The following is a 12950-nucleotide window of genomic DNA, read 5'->3' on the forward strand; positions in this document are numbered from 1 at the left end:
TGAATACTTGAACGAAAAAGATGAAAAAGAAAATGTATGCCACTGGTTGTCAGAGGATGCAGAGTGTGGAGTGACGACAGAGCAGTGAGGAGGGGCATGGTAGTAGTGCTGACTCGGGATCTGGTCCTTCTCTCTCTGGTGACAGGTGAAGAGGGGGAAGTCCTCTCTCAGGCCTGGCTGGCTGCTGACGGGCTGCTCTCATCCCTCAGCATGTAGCAGTGCACTTCTGGGGTATGGTGGCCCACAGGGGGGGGGGGGGGGGGGGGGGGGGCATTCTTTCAGCCAACCCCAGTGCTTGAGGGTCCGGACTGAGTTCCCAGTGTCACTGCTGACCTTGCCCCACCCTCAGGGCTCCTGTGCTATGAGGCATCAGCCTTTGGGGCCTCTTTCCTGCCATTCTTCACGGATTCTGACGTCTTCACTGGAGGAGGAGGAGGAGCACACTCTTCACTGGCTAGGTCGTGTAACGATGGCTCCTTATACATGGCAACTGTGGGGAAAGATAAAGTATTAGTTAATATTAGAATATCGTCACTGGGCCTGGGCCGTGGCTCAGCGGTCCAGGCACCTTAGCTGGCAATCCAGTCTGGCAGTGTGCCGCGGGTTCGACTCCCGATCCCGGCGGCCTTTACGGCATGTCTTCCCCCCATCTCTCTCCCCATTTCCTGTCAGCCTACTGTCTGTCCCTCCATTAAAAAAAAACATAAAAAAAAAAAAAGAATATTGTCACTGTCGGGCAGAAACCTTGTATTTCGACGACGTGGTTCACCTGCCTGCCCTGCGGTAGCGGCCCGGTATGGGTCCTCCCTCTTTTTTCCATTTCCTGAAAAGTAAAACATTGGAAGGTTTTCTGCCCGACAGCAATGCAATAATGCTGATGAGCAGTGATGAATAGCATCCAATGATGCAGAACCATCATTATCTCTGCCAGTCCAAAGGTGAGAGGGGGGGGGGGGTGATTATGTTTTCACCTCTTTCTGTCTACACGAGGCTAATCTTGCAACTGAGCCGGTCAGCACCAGTATTCTTTATGCATGCTGCCAGAAGGCAAAAGAAGTACCTCCTTGCATTTTCTTTCTCAAATACTGTGTATAATTGTCTCCAGGCCGAAGGCACATTGGAGAGACTATGTTTTGCACCCTGTCCATCCGTCCGTCCATGTGTCTATCTGTCTGCTACCAGATAATCTCCGGCACTGTTGGTCCGGTCGCTACGTGCACACACACTCCCTGGATGCCAATTCCGAACGGCCTGTAATAGCGCCACCCATGAGGCTGCAAAAACACACTCTTTTATATTACTACTGATTTTGTCCAAAAATCATGCAATTTGGTACACAGCATCTCTATAGTCATGTGATCCACACAGATCTTTTTGATTTTCCATATTCCATCTTGATTGTCTAAGACTGGCTTCCAAGGTTTGCAGGATTGGTCTGTTTCGAACAAAATGCGTCAAATCATGAACACAGCGTGCAACGCACATTCCCACTAGGCTGAGGAAGATTTTTACAAAACACATTTTTGGAACAAAATGCCTCAAATCATGAATGACACCCTTTTCACATTGGCCTATAGAGCGTCGCAGTCCCGCCTCCTACCCTGGACCAGGAAATGATTCTCCGTTCATTTTCCTGATAGACATTTCAGAAAGTATTTATTTAAAGACGTTTACGCCACGGACAAAGCCAACTCGAGTCGTGACAAATCATGACAACAAACACAATTTTTTGGGCCGAACAAATAATTAGAAAGAAGAAGAAAAACGGCAGGTTACAACACTTTTTTTGTTGTTTTTCTTCTTTGTAATTATTTGTTTGGTCCAAAATATTGTTTGTGTTGTCATGAGTTGTCACGACTCGAGTTGGCTTTGTCCGCGGAGTAACCGTCTTTAAATAAATACTTTAAGAAATGTCTATGGGAAAAATGCATTGGGTTTCATTTCCTGGTCCAGGGTAGGAGGCGGGACTGCGACGCTCTATTAGAACGCCTCCAGGAGGCCACAATAACCTGACCTAATCTGACCTGGCACTTTTTCTAGTTTTATAATGGAATTCAACGGCAATCGGATCGGGCTGAAACCGCACCCAAATATGGAGCCATACAGTTATTGCTGGCGGAGATACATGTTCCACTGAGCTGGAGTTTGCATTATGTGAAGGCTCGTGAGATCCCAGAATACAAAAGTGTCACATACCCTCGATAACTTTAGGCAGGAAGTGTGCGGTTGCTTTGTTCTTCTTTACCCGGTTACCCTTCATGACCTGGCCGTCTTTATTGATACCAATATACCAGGCGCGACCTGAATGTATCTGGCGGTAGAGCAGTGAGGAGTATGTGACGTAGTAGTTCTCAAACACGCTCTCCTTGAACTTGCACTCCGGAGTGAAATGATCCTATGGGGAGAGATGGGGCAGGGCAAAAAGGGCAAGTTTGTTATTAGTAACAAAAAAAATCACTCCCGTGTGAACTGAGTGGTGCAACTACACATTGATTCACTCTGACGTGATATCTGTGATGTCAGTGACGTCACATACTAACCATAGCAACCATGCTCGTTTTTTTGGTTGCTAACCATAGCAAACATGCTCGTTTTTTTGGTTGCTAACCATAGCAACCATGCTCGTTTTTTTGGTACGAACAAACACGGGTACACGGGTACAAAGCCAGTTGTTGGAGTGGTTTGCACCGCTCAAAAAGAGAAAACAAAGACAAAAGGAAACATGAGTTTTTGTGTCTGAATGCCAATACAAATTGTACGCACGCACGCACGCACGCACGCACGCACGCACGCACGCACACACACACGCACGCACACACACACACACAGACACACAAACACACACACACACACACACACACACACACACACACACACACACACACACACACACACACACACACACACACACACACACACAATGACACACACACACAATGACACACACACACATTAATTAGGTGAGCATTGCCTCAGGAAAGGTAAAGGAAAGCTAAAATTCTATCTATTTTCCAGTTTCTTTGATAGTATGCACAAATCTGACCCATGGGAGGAGCACGAAACAGTTGCACGTGTGATGTGATTGCATTAGCATCTCTGGTGAACTTAACGCAGTCCCCGTAGGAAAAGTATACAGAGCACATGTAAAGCACTGGGAGTCTTCACTCCCACACCAATAACACACCCGCAAATACATGCATGCATGAATACCGTATGAAGAGTGATGACATCAAACTGTCGGGACTATTTCAGATACATTGAATCTGAACACATATTACAGGTCTGGTAAGTGGTAACTGGTTGCTGGACAATTATCATGTCTCCACACACCAGTAATTGTGTCCCCGACAGACTACTGAACCCTGTGTAATGTTTACCAGTGATTATAACCAACTTTGACAGATATACATCTCTCTTAGTCACCATCAGGGTCCTTCCACTGTCAAAGAGCAAAGCCAATCTGCAGGATTGATTTAGCTAGAGCAGCAGGGCAGAAATGGCTGACTGGAGAATTTCCTCTGGAAGACAGAGCAGGGCCAAACGATGACAGCACCCACCACGGAGGGGCTTTAATAAAGACTCAAATGTAGATTGAGAGGGTCTAAGTGACCTCTGGTGTCACGCTCATCACAGATCATCACCTATGACCTTCACAGGGAGACGCTATGCTTTGGGTGACTGCAATTATGCATGTGATGTCCCCATCTCTGTGTCCGCTTGCACCCCTGGCTGTGCCCATTTAACCACCCTTCTGTGCACCCTGCAAAAACAAACCCTGCTACCCTCCTACCGACTACTACTACCACCACCTCCAGGAGCACCATCACAGGCAGGGCTATTTAAAGATCCACTGACAGGTTTGATATCTTCTGCTGTGCTAACACAAAGAGGATAGGATCGATAGATGATCCCCTTCATTCATTATTAATCAGGCCAGAGAGCACGAGGGGGTGCAGGAGAGAGGGGAGATAGGAGGAGAATGGTAGAAGGAAAGAGGAGGAGATCAATGGGGAGGACACTGGTGGGTGGGTGTATAAGGGCGAGGGAGACCTCATGGTACTTTGGGTCCCTTGTGGCACCAGAGGAGGGACACTATAGGCTCACACAGGCTCTTTAGTCAGCTCTGACGCAGCGACGCTCACCTCTTTCACTGATAAGAGCACTCATGACCGCCAGGAAAACACCCTTCAACTAGCGCTCTGAAATATCACTAATGAAAACCTTGAGGCCCTCCAGTAATTACCCTCTATAATCAGTCCCGTGAAATCAGCCTAATGATAGAACCCACATTCTTTGTTTCATTAATCGGCCATCTCCAAAGGTATGAACCACTTCACATGAGAGAGGGAAGGAAATACAGTACAGTGAGAGAGCAGACAGAATAATTGCATTGCTGTGCACATATCTCAAATGGTCAAATGTGCTCTTCAGGATAAACCGCAATGCCAGTGTGCCAGTTCATCGTAATTTGATACAAATGAATAATTGTAGTTTTTCTCCATCTCTGTTCACCTCAAAAACACCTGCAGCCCCACAGCTCAAAGCTATATGCTCAGAACCGTAGAAGAGAAACCACTTCACTTCTTTGGGATACCTAATGGCTGGGGATATTAGTGTTAAAGTTTGTATATATTGTTTTTAGCATGGGTGGGGGTTGAGCACTTTTAAATGGTAAATGGTAAATGTGCACATTTAAATGGTAAGAGCTGAGAGCAGTGTATGAAATTAAAGAATCATATCCTTCACGTAGCTCATACTGACAGACTTGGCCAGTCTCCTTTCCATTGCCTATCAAGCCAGAATGAGTTCTAATGAAAGCAGACGAGAGAGGTAATATCTAGTGTCAGTGCTGAGAATCCAGAGGATGGAAAGAACCTTTTTATCATGCAGAGCAGTCTCCCGACCTTCCCCTCTGCCTCTCCTTTCCTCCACCCACCCTCCACCTCCTTCTTCATCCCGTGTGTCAGATTACATCTATTCTAACTGCTTGAAGAAGCTTAACTCTCGTTGCCACCATACACTAGGATTGCACTAATAACATGGCAAGGACAATGAAGTACCTACTGTTGAGTGTTAATCTAATTTTGAGAGTATAAAAATGGACTCAGTCCATTTTTAACACTCATGAGTTTGCAGTGCAGCCAAACACGATCTTATAGATCTAAAGTTCCATGAATTTGTCAAATTTACATATCTTTAATTCTTTATACAGGAGGGGCAATAACAGTGTGGTTTAAGAATGAAACAGAACTAGTGTCCTCCATCGTGTTGTATATATTCTATTTCCAAGTAAACTTAGTAAAGCAACAGTGCACATGAGTATGCAATCTGCATGAACATGTTGCTCTTGATGTCATTATGGTAAAGGCCCGCAGTCCCCCATCTAGACAGCAGGGGTCATAGTGTCATGTGCATGCATATGCTGCCTGCATCTATTGACCATCCCATGAGCTCTCTGGTTAATCTAAAGGGAAGCCATGAAATCTGCCTAGCTGCAGTAATCCTTCCATATTTTCATAGTGCCGCATTATTTGTCCCACTCAAATCAGAACTTCAAATGTAAAGCTCCTTAATAAAGCCCCTCCTCCCATCCCTCTCATACAGTAGTGTGTGTGGTTGCCCACACTGTGTGTGTGTGTGTGTGTGTGTGTGTGTGTGTGTGTGTGTGTGTGTGTGTGCGTGTGCGTGCGTGTGTGTGCGTGTGCATTTTTACGTTGATTTACATCCAGATGCAGATGTTCTATGACATGCCACATTACATAAGTTAATAAGGCATGGATGCACTTATTAATAGCAGTTTACCATGGATGCAAGTGGGAGATAATACCGTCTGGTACAAAGATTTATGGGCTGTCTGTGATGTTTTATGATGGCATGGCATGGCCTGGCCCAGCTTGGTTTAGCACGGCAGGGCCTGGCGAAGCGTGGCTTGGCGTGATTGAGTGACATGCTCAGTGTGAATGGATGATAAGGATGCCGGGGGAGGTGGGCTGAGGTGGAGGGTTATGGACTCATGCCTGTGTTATACTGATTGACATCTGGAAAGGCCTCCCGTCAATGTGATGGATCTGAAAAGGGCGTGTCTGCTGATGGCCCTTCCTGACCCCCCACACTGACAGGTAGCTTTTGTTTCATAAGCTAGTAGAGACAAAGGAATCCAAGGGCAGAGATAGAAGGGGAGAAGGGCAACGTACAACACACAACACAGGTCTCCAGGCAGAATCGAACCATGCAGACATTGTGATTATGTGTTCGTCACAATATCATAAACCTGTAGATCTGCCTAATCTAGTAATCTGTTATGAAATGTAGACGCTCACAACACATAGTGAGCTTGTAGATCGGCTGCTTTCGCAGAATGTTCATCCCTCCCTCCCAAAAACACACACACTGCATTTCTTTTCTTTTGCTACTTTCATTGCTTCCTTGGTTCATTCATCTGTTCTATCGACCTCTCCTGTCCTGTGATAAGAGTGATGCTATCTTGCTGCCTGTGCTGTCCTGCATTTCAATGCAATCTGCACAGGTAAAGAATGGACAGGGCCACTTATCCACAGAGCCTTCCCTCCCTCCCTCTCTCTCATCAATACACACCAATGAGGTAGACCTAAATATTGACACGACACGATAAAAAATACGCGTAAATAAAGCAATTGCCATTCATATACTTGTGATTGGCACAAAAACTGATGTGTCAATTACAGCATTGAAATATTATGTTAAACTTTCTTAATAAAATCAGCTATACCCACAGTGCTCTCTCTCTCTCTCTCTCTCTCTCTCTCTCTCTCTCTCTGCCCCTCTCCTCCTCTCTCTCCTACAGATGCATGCACATTGCGCATGCATGCTCAAATGTATGTGTTAACTTCTCTCTCTCTCTCTCTCTTTTGCTCAAATGCTCTGTGTTCCGCTTTATTTTCCCTTTGTTCTCTCCACTCTCCCTTCCCCTTTTCTCTTGGCCCAGGAGGGGTTTCCAGAACACAATCAGTAGATGATGAAATGGGGCAGGACTGCGCTGAGCTCTATTTTTACATTAGGATCAGCCATTTCCTCGTGCCCGCCACAGGTAGTGAGGCTGAGACTCCTGCCTGAGACAAGGGAAGAGTGACACAGACTTCCCCCTGCACCTGCTATCTCTCTCACTGGGATCCCTCCCCTACAACCTGTAATGTGTTGCGTGCATGCAAGCATCTGTGTGTGTGTGTGTGTGTGTGTGTGTGTGTGTGTGTGTGTGTGTGTGTGTGTGTGTGTGTGTGTGTGTGTGTGTGTGTGTGTGTGTGTGTGTGTACGCGCGCGCACGCACATGCACATGCACGTGCGTGGGTTATAACTGAATAAAGCGTACAGGGCCAAAAGGTGAAATGAGATAGCTCTCAATTCACCACCACTCACTTCACTTTTGTCTAATGGTGAGCTTACCTATCAGATCATTTCTCTATCATACATTTTACTGCAGTTCTTCTTGAACATGCACATGCTCTATCCATCTGCTCTAAATGCAAACTTAAACACAGTTCCACGTAGAGCACAACATCTGATCTTGGTAGTTGGTATCACTGGAATAAAGAGCCTATGGGAAGACTCCAATAAAGGCCTCTAATGAGGCTCCATTTCTTCTAGGACCCTATAGTTGACACCAATGAAAACTAGACGCACTGTCACATGTTCTTTTGTTTGTTTCCAGTCCTGTAAATAAACTACAGCTTCCTGTAGGAACACACTCACCAGGTGTAATGATAACAAGGTTTGTTTTCATCTCCCTGTCCCCTCTTGACATCTTATCCCTCATGAGGTCTGTACTTGGCCCCAGCTCACAAGCTTTGCTATCACTGTTATACTGATGACACTGAGCTGTTTTTCTCCGTCCCTCCCGCTGCCACACAGGGTGACGAGTGCATTGCTGCATGCCAGGTCCACATCTCACATTGGATATCTTCCCACCATACTCAGTGCAGACAAGACTGAGTTTCTCAAGTCTTCCCGATAGAAGACTTGTCTCTTCTGTGCTCCCTTCACTGGTCTCCGAATGCTGCCCGCATCCAATTGAAATCATTTGTGATGACCTATACTGCAATTAAGGGCATTAACCCCTACTACTACCTTACACTTCACCCTTTATGCAAAGAAAATATATGTTAATGACGTTTAGAAGATTTAGAACACTTTCCTGGGGGTCTTTATGTGTGTAATATGTGGTTTTAGATATTTTAGACTTTAGCAGTGAGCCCAGTGTCTCTGATGTCATGGACACTGGGCTCACTTCCTTCCTGGACTACAATTCCCATAATGCTTTGGTGCACTGCTCCTCCTTGTGGATAGGGGGAGGGCTGTGAGGCTGTCTTACTGAGACAACATGTAGTCCTAGATGTAGTTCAGGAAATAAGTGAGCACAGTGTCCATGTCAATTCTAAACGTCATTAACATCTTTTTTTACAAAAAGGGTGAAGTTTCCCTTTAAGCACATGATCCCTACACCCAGACCCCTTCTCACACAATTAGATTATAGCTAACACAGGACCTTCCCTTCCTTACGATACCCTGGCCAACCATCCCAAGTGTTCTGGACTCTTCTCCCTCTGTGGTGGAATGACCTCACCTATCATCAGTAAGATTGCAGACTCACTCCTCCACTGCAGTCTGACAAACTCATCTCATCACCAACACTCCTTTGGATCAGTTAATGTTGCCTCATTTAATAGAGGCTATAGTTATAGGGCTACATATAGGCCTACACCTTGTATTACTGTTCACATCATATGTACAGTTGGAGGCCATCGATATTGTCCTTTTCTTTTTGCTGAGGTTTGCGTGATCTGCGCAAAAGGACAGTTAACCCATTTTGGGCGGGAACCCCTTTTGGTGTTTTAAACATTATGTTATAATTTAGCTATTGAAAAATAGCAGATCTACAAGCTCATAGCGCGCCACTCGGTGGCTTGTAGGTCTGCTATTTTTTTTAAATCGTGAAAATATTTATTTCAGAAAACTGGAGGATTTAGAAGGATTTTTTTTAATTTTGAGGTCAGGCCTAAATGGGTCAAATGATAAGGGACAATATCGGTGGCACCCAACTGTATGCCTCTGTGGTATGCCTTCTTTAGCCACCAGGACACTTTTTATTTATTTATTCTGCAACTGATCATTACCTCCTTTTGTTTCACTGCAGTCAATGAACGTGATTCTGAACTTAAGCACTATCAATTAATAGCTCACTGCAGGAGCTCTAGCAAGCGAGCTGTGTTAGCCTAAAAGCATCTGGCAGCTCATTATGAGTCCTAATTATTTGCCTGTTATGCAATGGAACCTCAGGTTGTCCCTGACAACAATGTGGAACATTCTGAAATATGACCTTTGTAGCATGCCTTGTCTAACACATTCCGAAGAGGATTTTATCTATTCTATTTTTATCTGTGCCAAAGGCTGACACCATACAGTAAACCTCTGCACAAGAGAAAACAAACAACTAAATTGCAAAATGCAATAAATATACACAATAAAATATAGAAACAGAATAGACTGAATTTGAAACACAGAAGCCCTGACAGAGCTCCTTAGATTAGAAGGTGTATACACTGAATACAAATAATTTTCTATATTATAGACACTTCCTATCGCAGTGGTTCTCAACCTTTTCAGGCTCACTGTGAACCCTAAAATAATCATATTTGAATTTGGGAGTGGGGACCCCCCAAAATAATCCTATTTGAACTGCATGGGAGATGGGACCCCCCCACCTGAGAAACACATCGGCCTTGCCTAGGCTAGAAAGTTGAGGCGTTATTTGTTTCACTGTTCCACAGATAAACTGATGAAGCTCTGATATACTGATGAAGCTCACAGCGCCTCTTTCTTATATTTTTTAACAATATTTTAAATATTTTTTTAAGTTCGAACAAATCCTGTGAAATTTCCACTTCGCGGTCCTAAAATAATGGGGACCCCGCCCACCTCCCCCTGCAGGAGACAGACAGGTCTGTTTGACACCGCAGGCTTTTCGTTTTCGTTTGACACTTCTACAGCTCCATAACCTTTCGGATTGTACAAATTGTAAAGTAAGACTAGTAAATTAAACAGCTAACATTACACCACATAGAAGTTCAGTAGAGTTGACTGTATATTGCCACTTGCCAAGGAGTTAAAACTGCTAAAAGACATTTGTGACAGTAGAAAGAGAAGTTAGTTATATCGTCATGACAAACTGCTTTGGAAGTTTACTCTCCGACTCCAACTGATTGGATTCTCCACCAGGTGAGTTAGCTACTCCTGTATGCTTAGCTACCTAACGGCCGAGCTACACCCCAGGCTTTTCGTGCGCGCGTAAACGCGCACTGAAAAGCCTGGTGTTGCTTGGCCGTAACTCAGTCAGTTAGCAGCTGAGTTAGCATGTTGCTTAGCATTAACTTTAAAATAGGGCTGAAGTGTGTGTAGTTTAATTCACTTTTAATAATTTACTCAACAAAAAATATTCATGATAAAGTAATATAATTGTGTGTGTGTGTGTGTGTGTGTGTGTGTGTGTGTGTGTGTGTGTGTGTGTGTGTGTGTGTGTGTGTGTGTGTGTGTGTGTGTGTGTGTGTGTGTGTGTGTGTGTGTGTGTGTGTGTGTGTGTGTGTGTGTGTGTGTGTGTGTGTGTGTGTGTGTGTGTGTGTGTGTGTGTGTGTGTGTGTGTGTGTGTGTGTGTGTGTGTGTGTGTGTGTGTGTGTGTGTGTGTGTGTGTGTGTGTGTGTGTGTGTGTGTGTGTGTGTGTGTGTGTGTGTGTGTGTGTGTGTGTGTGTGTGTGTGTGTGTGTGTGTGTGTGTGTGTGTGTGTGTGTGTGTGAGTGAGGTAGAGATGAGCCCAGACGACAACATTGCAGAGTTTGACATCCTGGCAGGGGTGTTACAGAAGGGAACCCTCGCCCCCTTCCTCTTCACTATAGTCCGGGATGCAGGCTATCAGTGGAGGGGAGCAAGATCTTGGCTTCACTACTGCCTGTTGTCTGACCAATGACCCTACGGCTGTGAGTGCTGGACCCTGAAGCCTGCCCTACAGAAGTCCAATACTAAACATCAACCAGGATGAACATGTTACCAACAAGCATCTGTATGGGATGGGTGGCTAACAAGAGAAGATTTAAGATTAAGTGAGAAGATGGCACTAGTCAGGAGAATGAGGCTGGACGGTCACTGCCATTGGCACTGGGATTTCCCAGCAGGGGAGGAAAGTATTGGCGAAGCTACACAGATACATAATTATGAAGGATGGAGATGACTGGAGACTGCACGGAGGGCTTGTCTTAGGACAAACTAGAGAGAGCTGGGGCTCTACAGTATCTAATATGTCTTCCAAAGTTTGACCCTGGCCATCACTTACTCAACTGATGAAGTCAAGTAGCTGACTGCTCAAGGTACGAACCTTTTATTTTGTTATTTTCATCCCCTGCTGCTGCTTGTGTTGTATGCTGTGTGTGAATACTAATGTGATTCAAGCAAGGACTTGAATGCTGATGTTTATCTACAGTGTGTATGTTGTTGTTTCTGATGTTGAAGGTAGTGAATTGTGTCACTGCAATTATCCTGTGTGAGTTTGCTATGTCCTAAGTTCAACCTGCATGTGTTGGGCTTTGACTTAACAGCCAACACTGATGTGGAGCAGTATGTGTTTTGTGTTGTGGCTGCTGTTGGAGGTTGTGAGTTGTGAGTGACAGGGTGGCGTTGCTGTATTGGTTCATGGCTGGCTTGATGGCAAAACTATGGAGGATTATTCCATCCTCTTCTTCTTTCTTTCTTTCTTTCTTTCTGGCTGCTGCTTGTGTTGTATGCTGTGTATATAAAATTAAAGCTGCTGTTCTATTGTTGTCTGTACTAGTAATGTGATTCAAACGTCTCTGACACTGGTTTTGTTTAGATAATGGTCTGTAGATTGTATGGAGGAACCTTTGTGCAGATTGCTCAAAAATCCCAGGAGAATTTAAGGATTAATAGTTAGTTTTTCAAACTACTCAATATTGCAGAAAGGGCGGTGCTCTTGGGTTACAATGGCAGAATTGTTCCTCATGACGACTAGACGACCATGACGACCTTTGCTGCGTGTCACTCCCCATGTGACCATCTCTCTCCACCTATTTCCTGTCTACTGTACTGTACTGTACTGTAAAGGCAAAGAAATAGCAGATGCGATGCGTTGTGAACTTGTAGATCGGCTTTTTGGCCAAGAGATTGGTGTAGACAGAAAGTACAGAGCAAATGTATATTACTATATCTAGGTTTTAGTATCTCTCAAGAACGAATTCCAAGAAACAAACAGCAGAGGGCGCCGTTTTTCCTTTTTTTCCGATGGGTTCCCAGATTGAGGTTTTAGTGGTCAAACCAACAAAATATACAAACTCCACCAACGTTTGACACTTCGGTCAGCCATCTTCCCACATCACCGAACGAGCCGCTATCCTTTTACATTCATCTATAGCACAAGCAGGCCTCATAGATCAGAGGACCTCTGTTTTCTGCCTCTACACCAGGGGTTCTCAATGTTTTTGGCCGGGGACCCCCGGAAATGCTTTGGCAATGTCTCGGGACCCCCGCCCCGCCCCCTCCCGACCCCCAATATAAATTGACTGCTACAATAACCTTAAACCATTTTGGGCGGGAACCCCTTTTGGTGTTTTAAGCATTATTATAATTTAGCTATTGAAAAATAGCAGATCTACAAGCTCATAGCGCGCCACCGAGTGGCGCGCTATGAACTTGTAGGTCTGCTATTTTTAAAGAATCGTGAAAATAAATTTTTAAAAAGAATATATATATATATATTTTTTTTAATTTTGGGGACCCCCCCAAAATAATTTGGCGACCCCCCGAGGGGTCGCGACCCACGGGTTGAGAACCCCTGCTCTACACCTGTGTTTATAAGTAAAACTGTTCTGATGAATTGGCCTGCCGTACCATATTGATGAACATACTCCACCCACCACG

General features: G+C 44.8%; 2 protein-coding genes across 3 annotated transcripts in view; one reads left to right on the forward strand and one right to left on the reverse strand.

Annotated features, from left to right (window-relative positions):
• Positions 1–359: 359 nt before the first annotated feature.
• Positions 360–12950, reverse strand: part of fgf11b (fibroblast growth factor 11b) — a gene marked incomplete at both ends in the record, with an annotated part of 44399 nt that continues 31808 nt past the window's right edge. Inside the window, 2 exons of the mRNA XM_079508571.1 lie at positions 360–490; positions 2197–2395. Coding sequence (XP_079364697.1) covers positions 360–490; positions 2197–2395 — 330 coding nt within the window. The remainder of the gene's footprint in view (positions 491–2196; positions 2396–12950) is intronic.
• nlgn2b (neuroligin 2b) overlaps positions 10005–12950 on the forward strand; it is a 156195-nt gene continuing 153249 nt past the window's right edge. The window contains exons 1-2 of one of the 2 annotated variants that reach the window (XM_079508568.1): positions 10005–10248; positions 10825–11386. The gene's annotated coding sequence lies outside the window, so the exon portion shown is untranslated. The remainder of the gene's footprint in view (positions 10249–10824; positions 11387–12950) is intronic. The other variant, XM_079508567.1, reaches the window with a different exon arrangement.

The sequence above is a fragment of the Electrona antarctica genome (genome assembly GCF_951216825.1).
Source record: "Electrona antarctica genome assembly, chromosome: 8".
Taxonomy (NCBI): domain Eukaryota; kingdom Metazoa; phylum Chordata; class Actinopteri; order Myctophiformes; family Myctophidae; genus Electrona; species Electrona antarctica.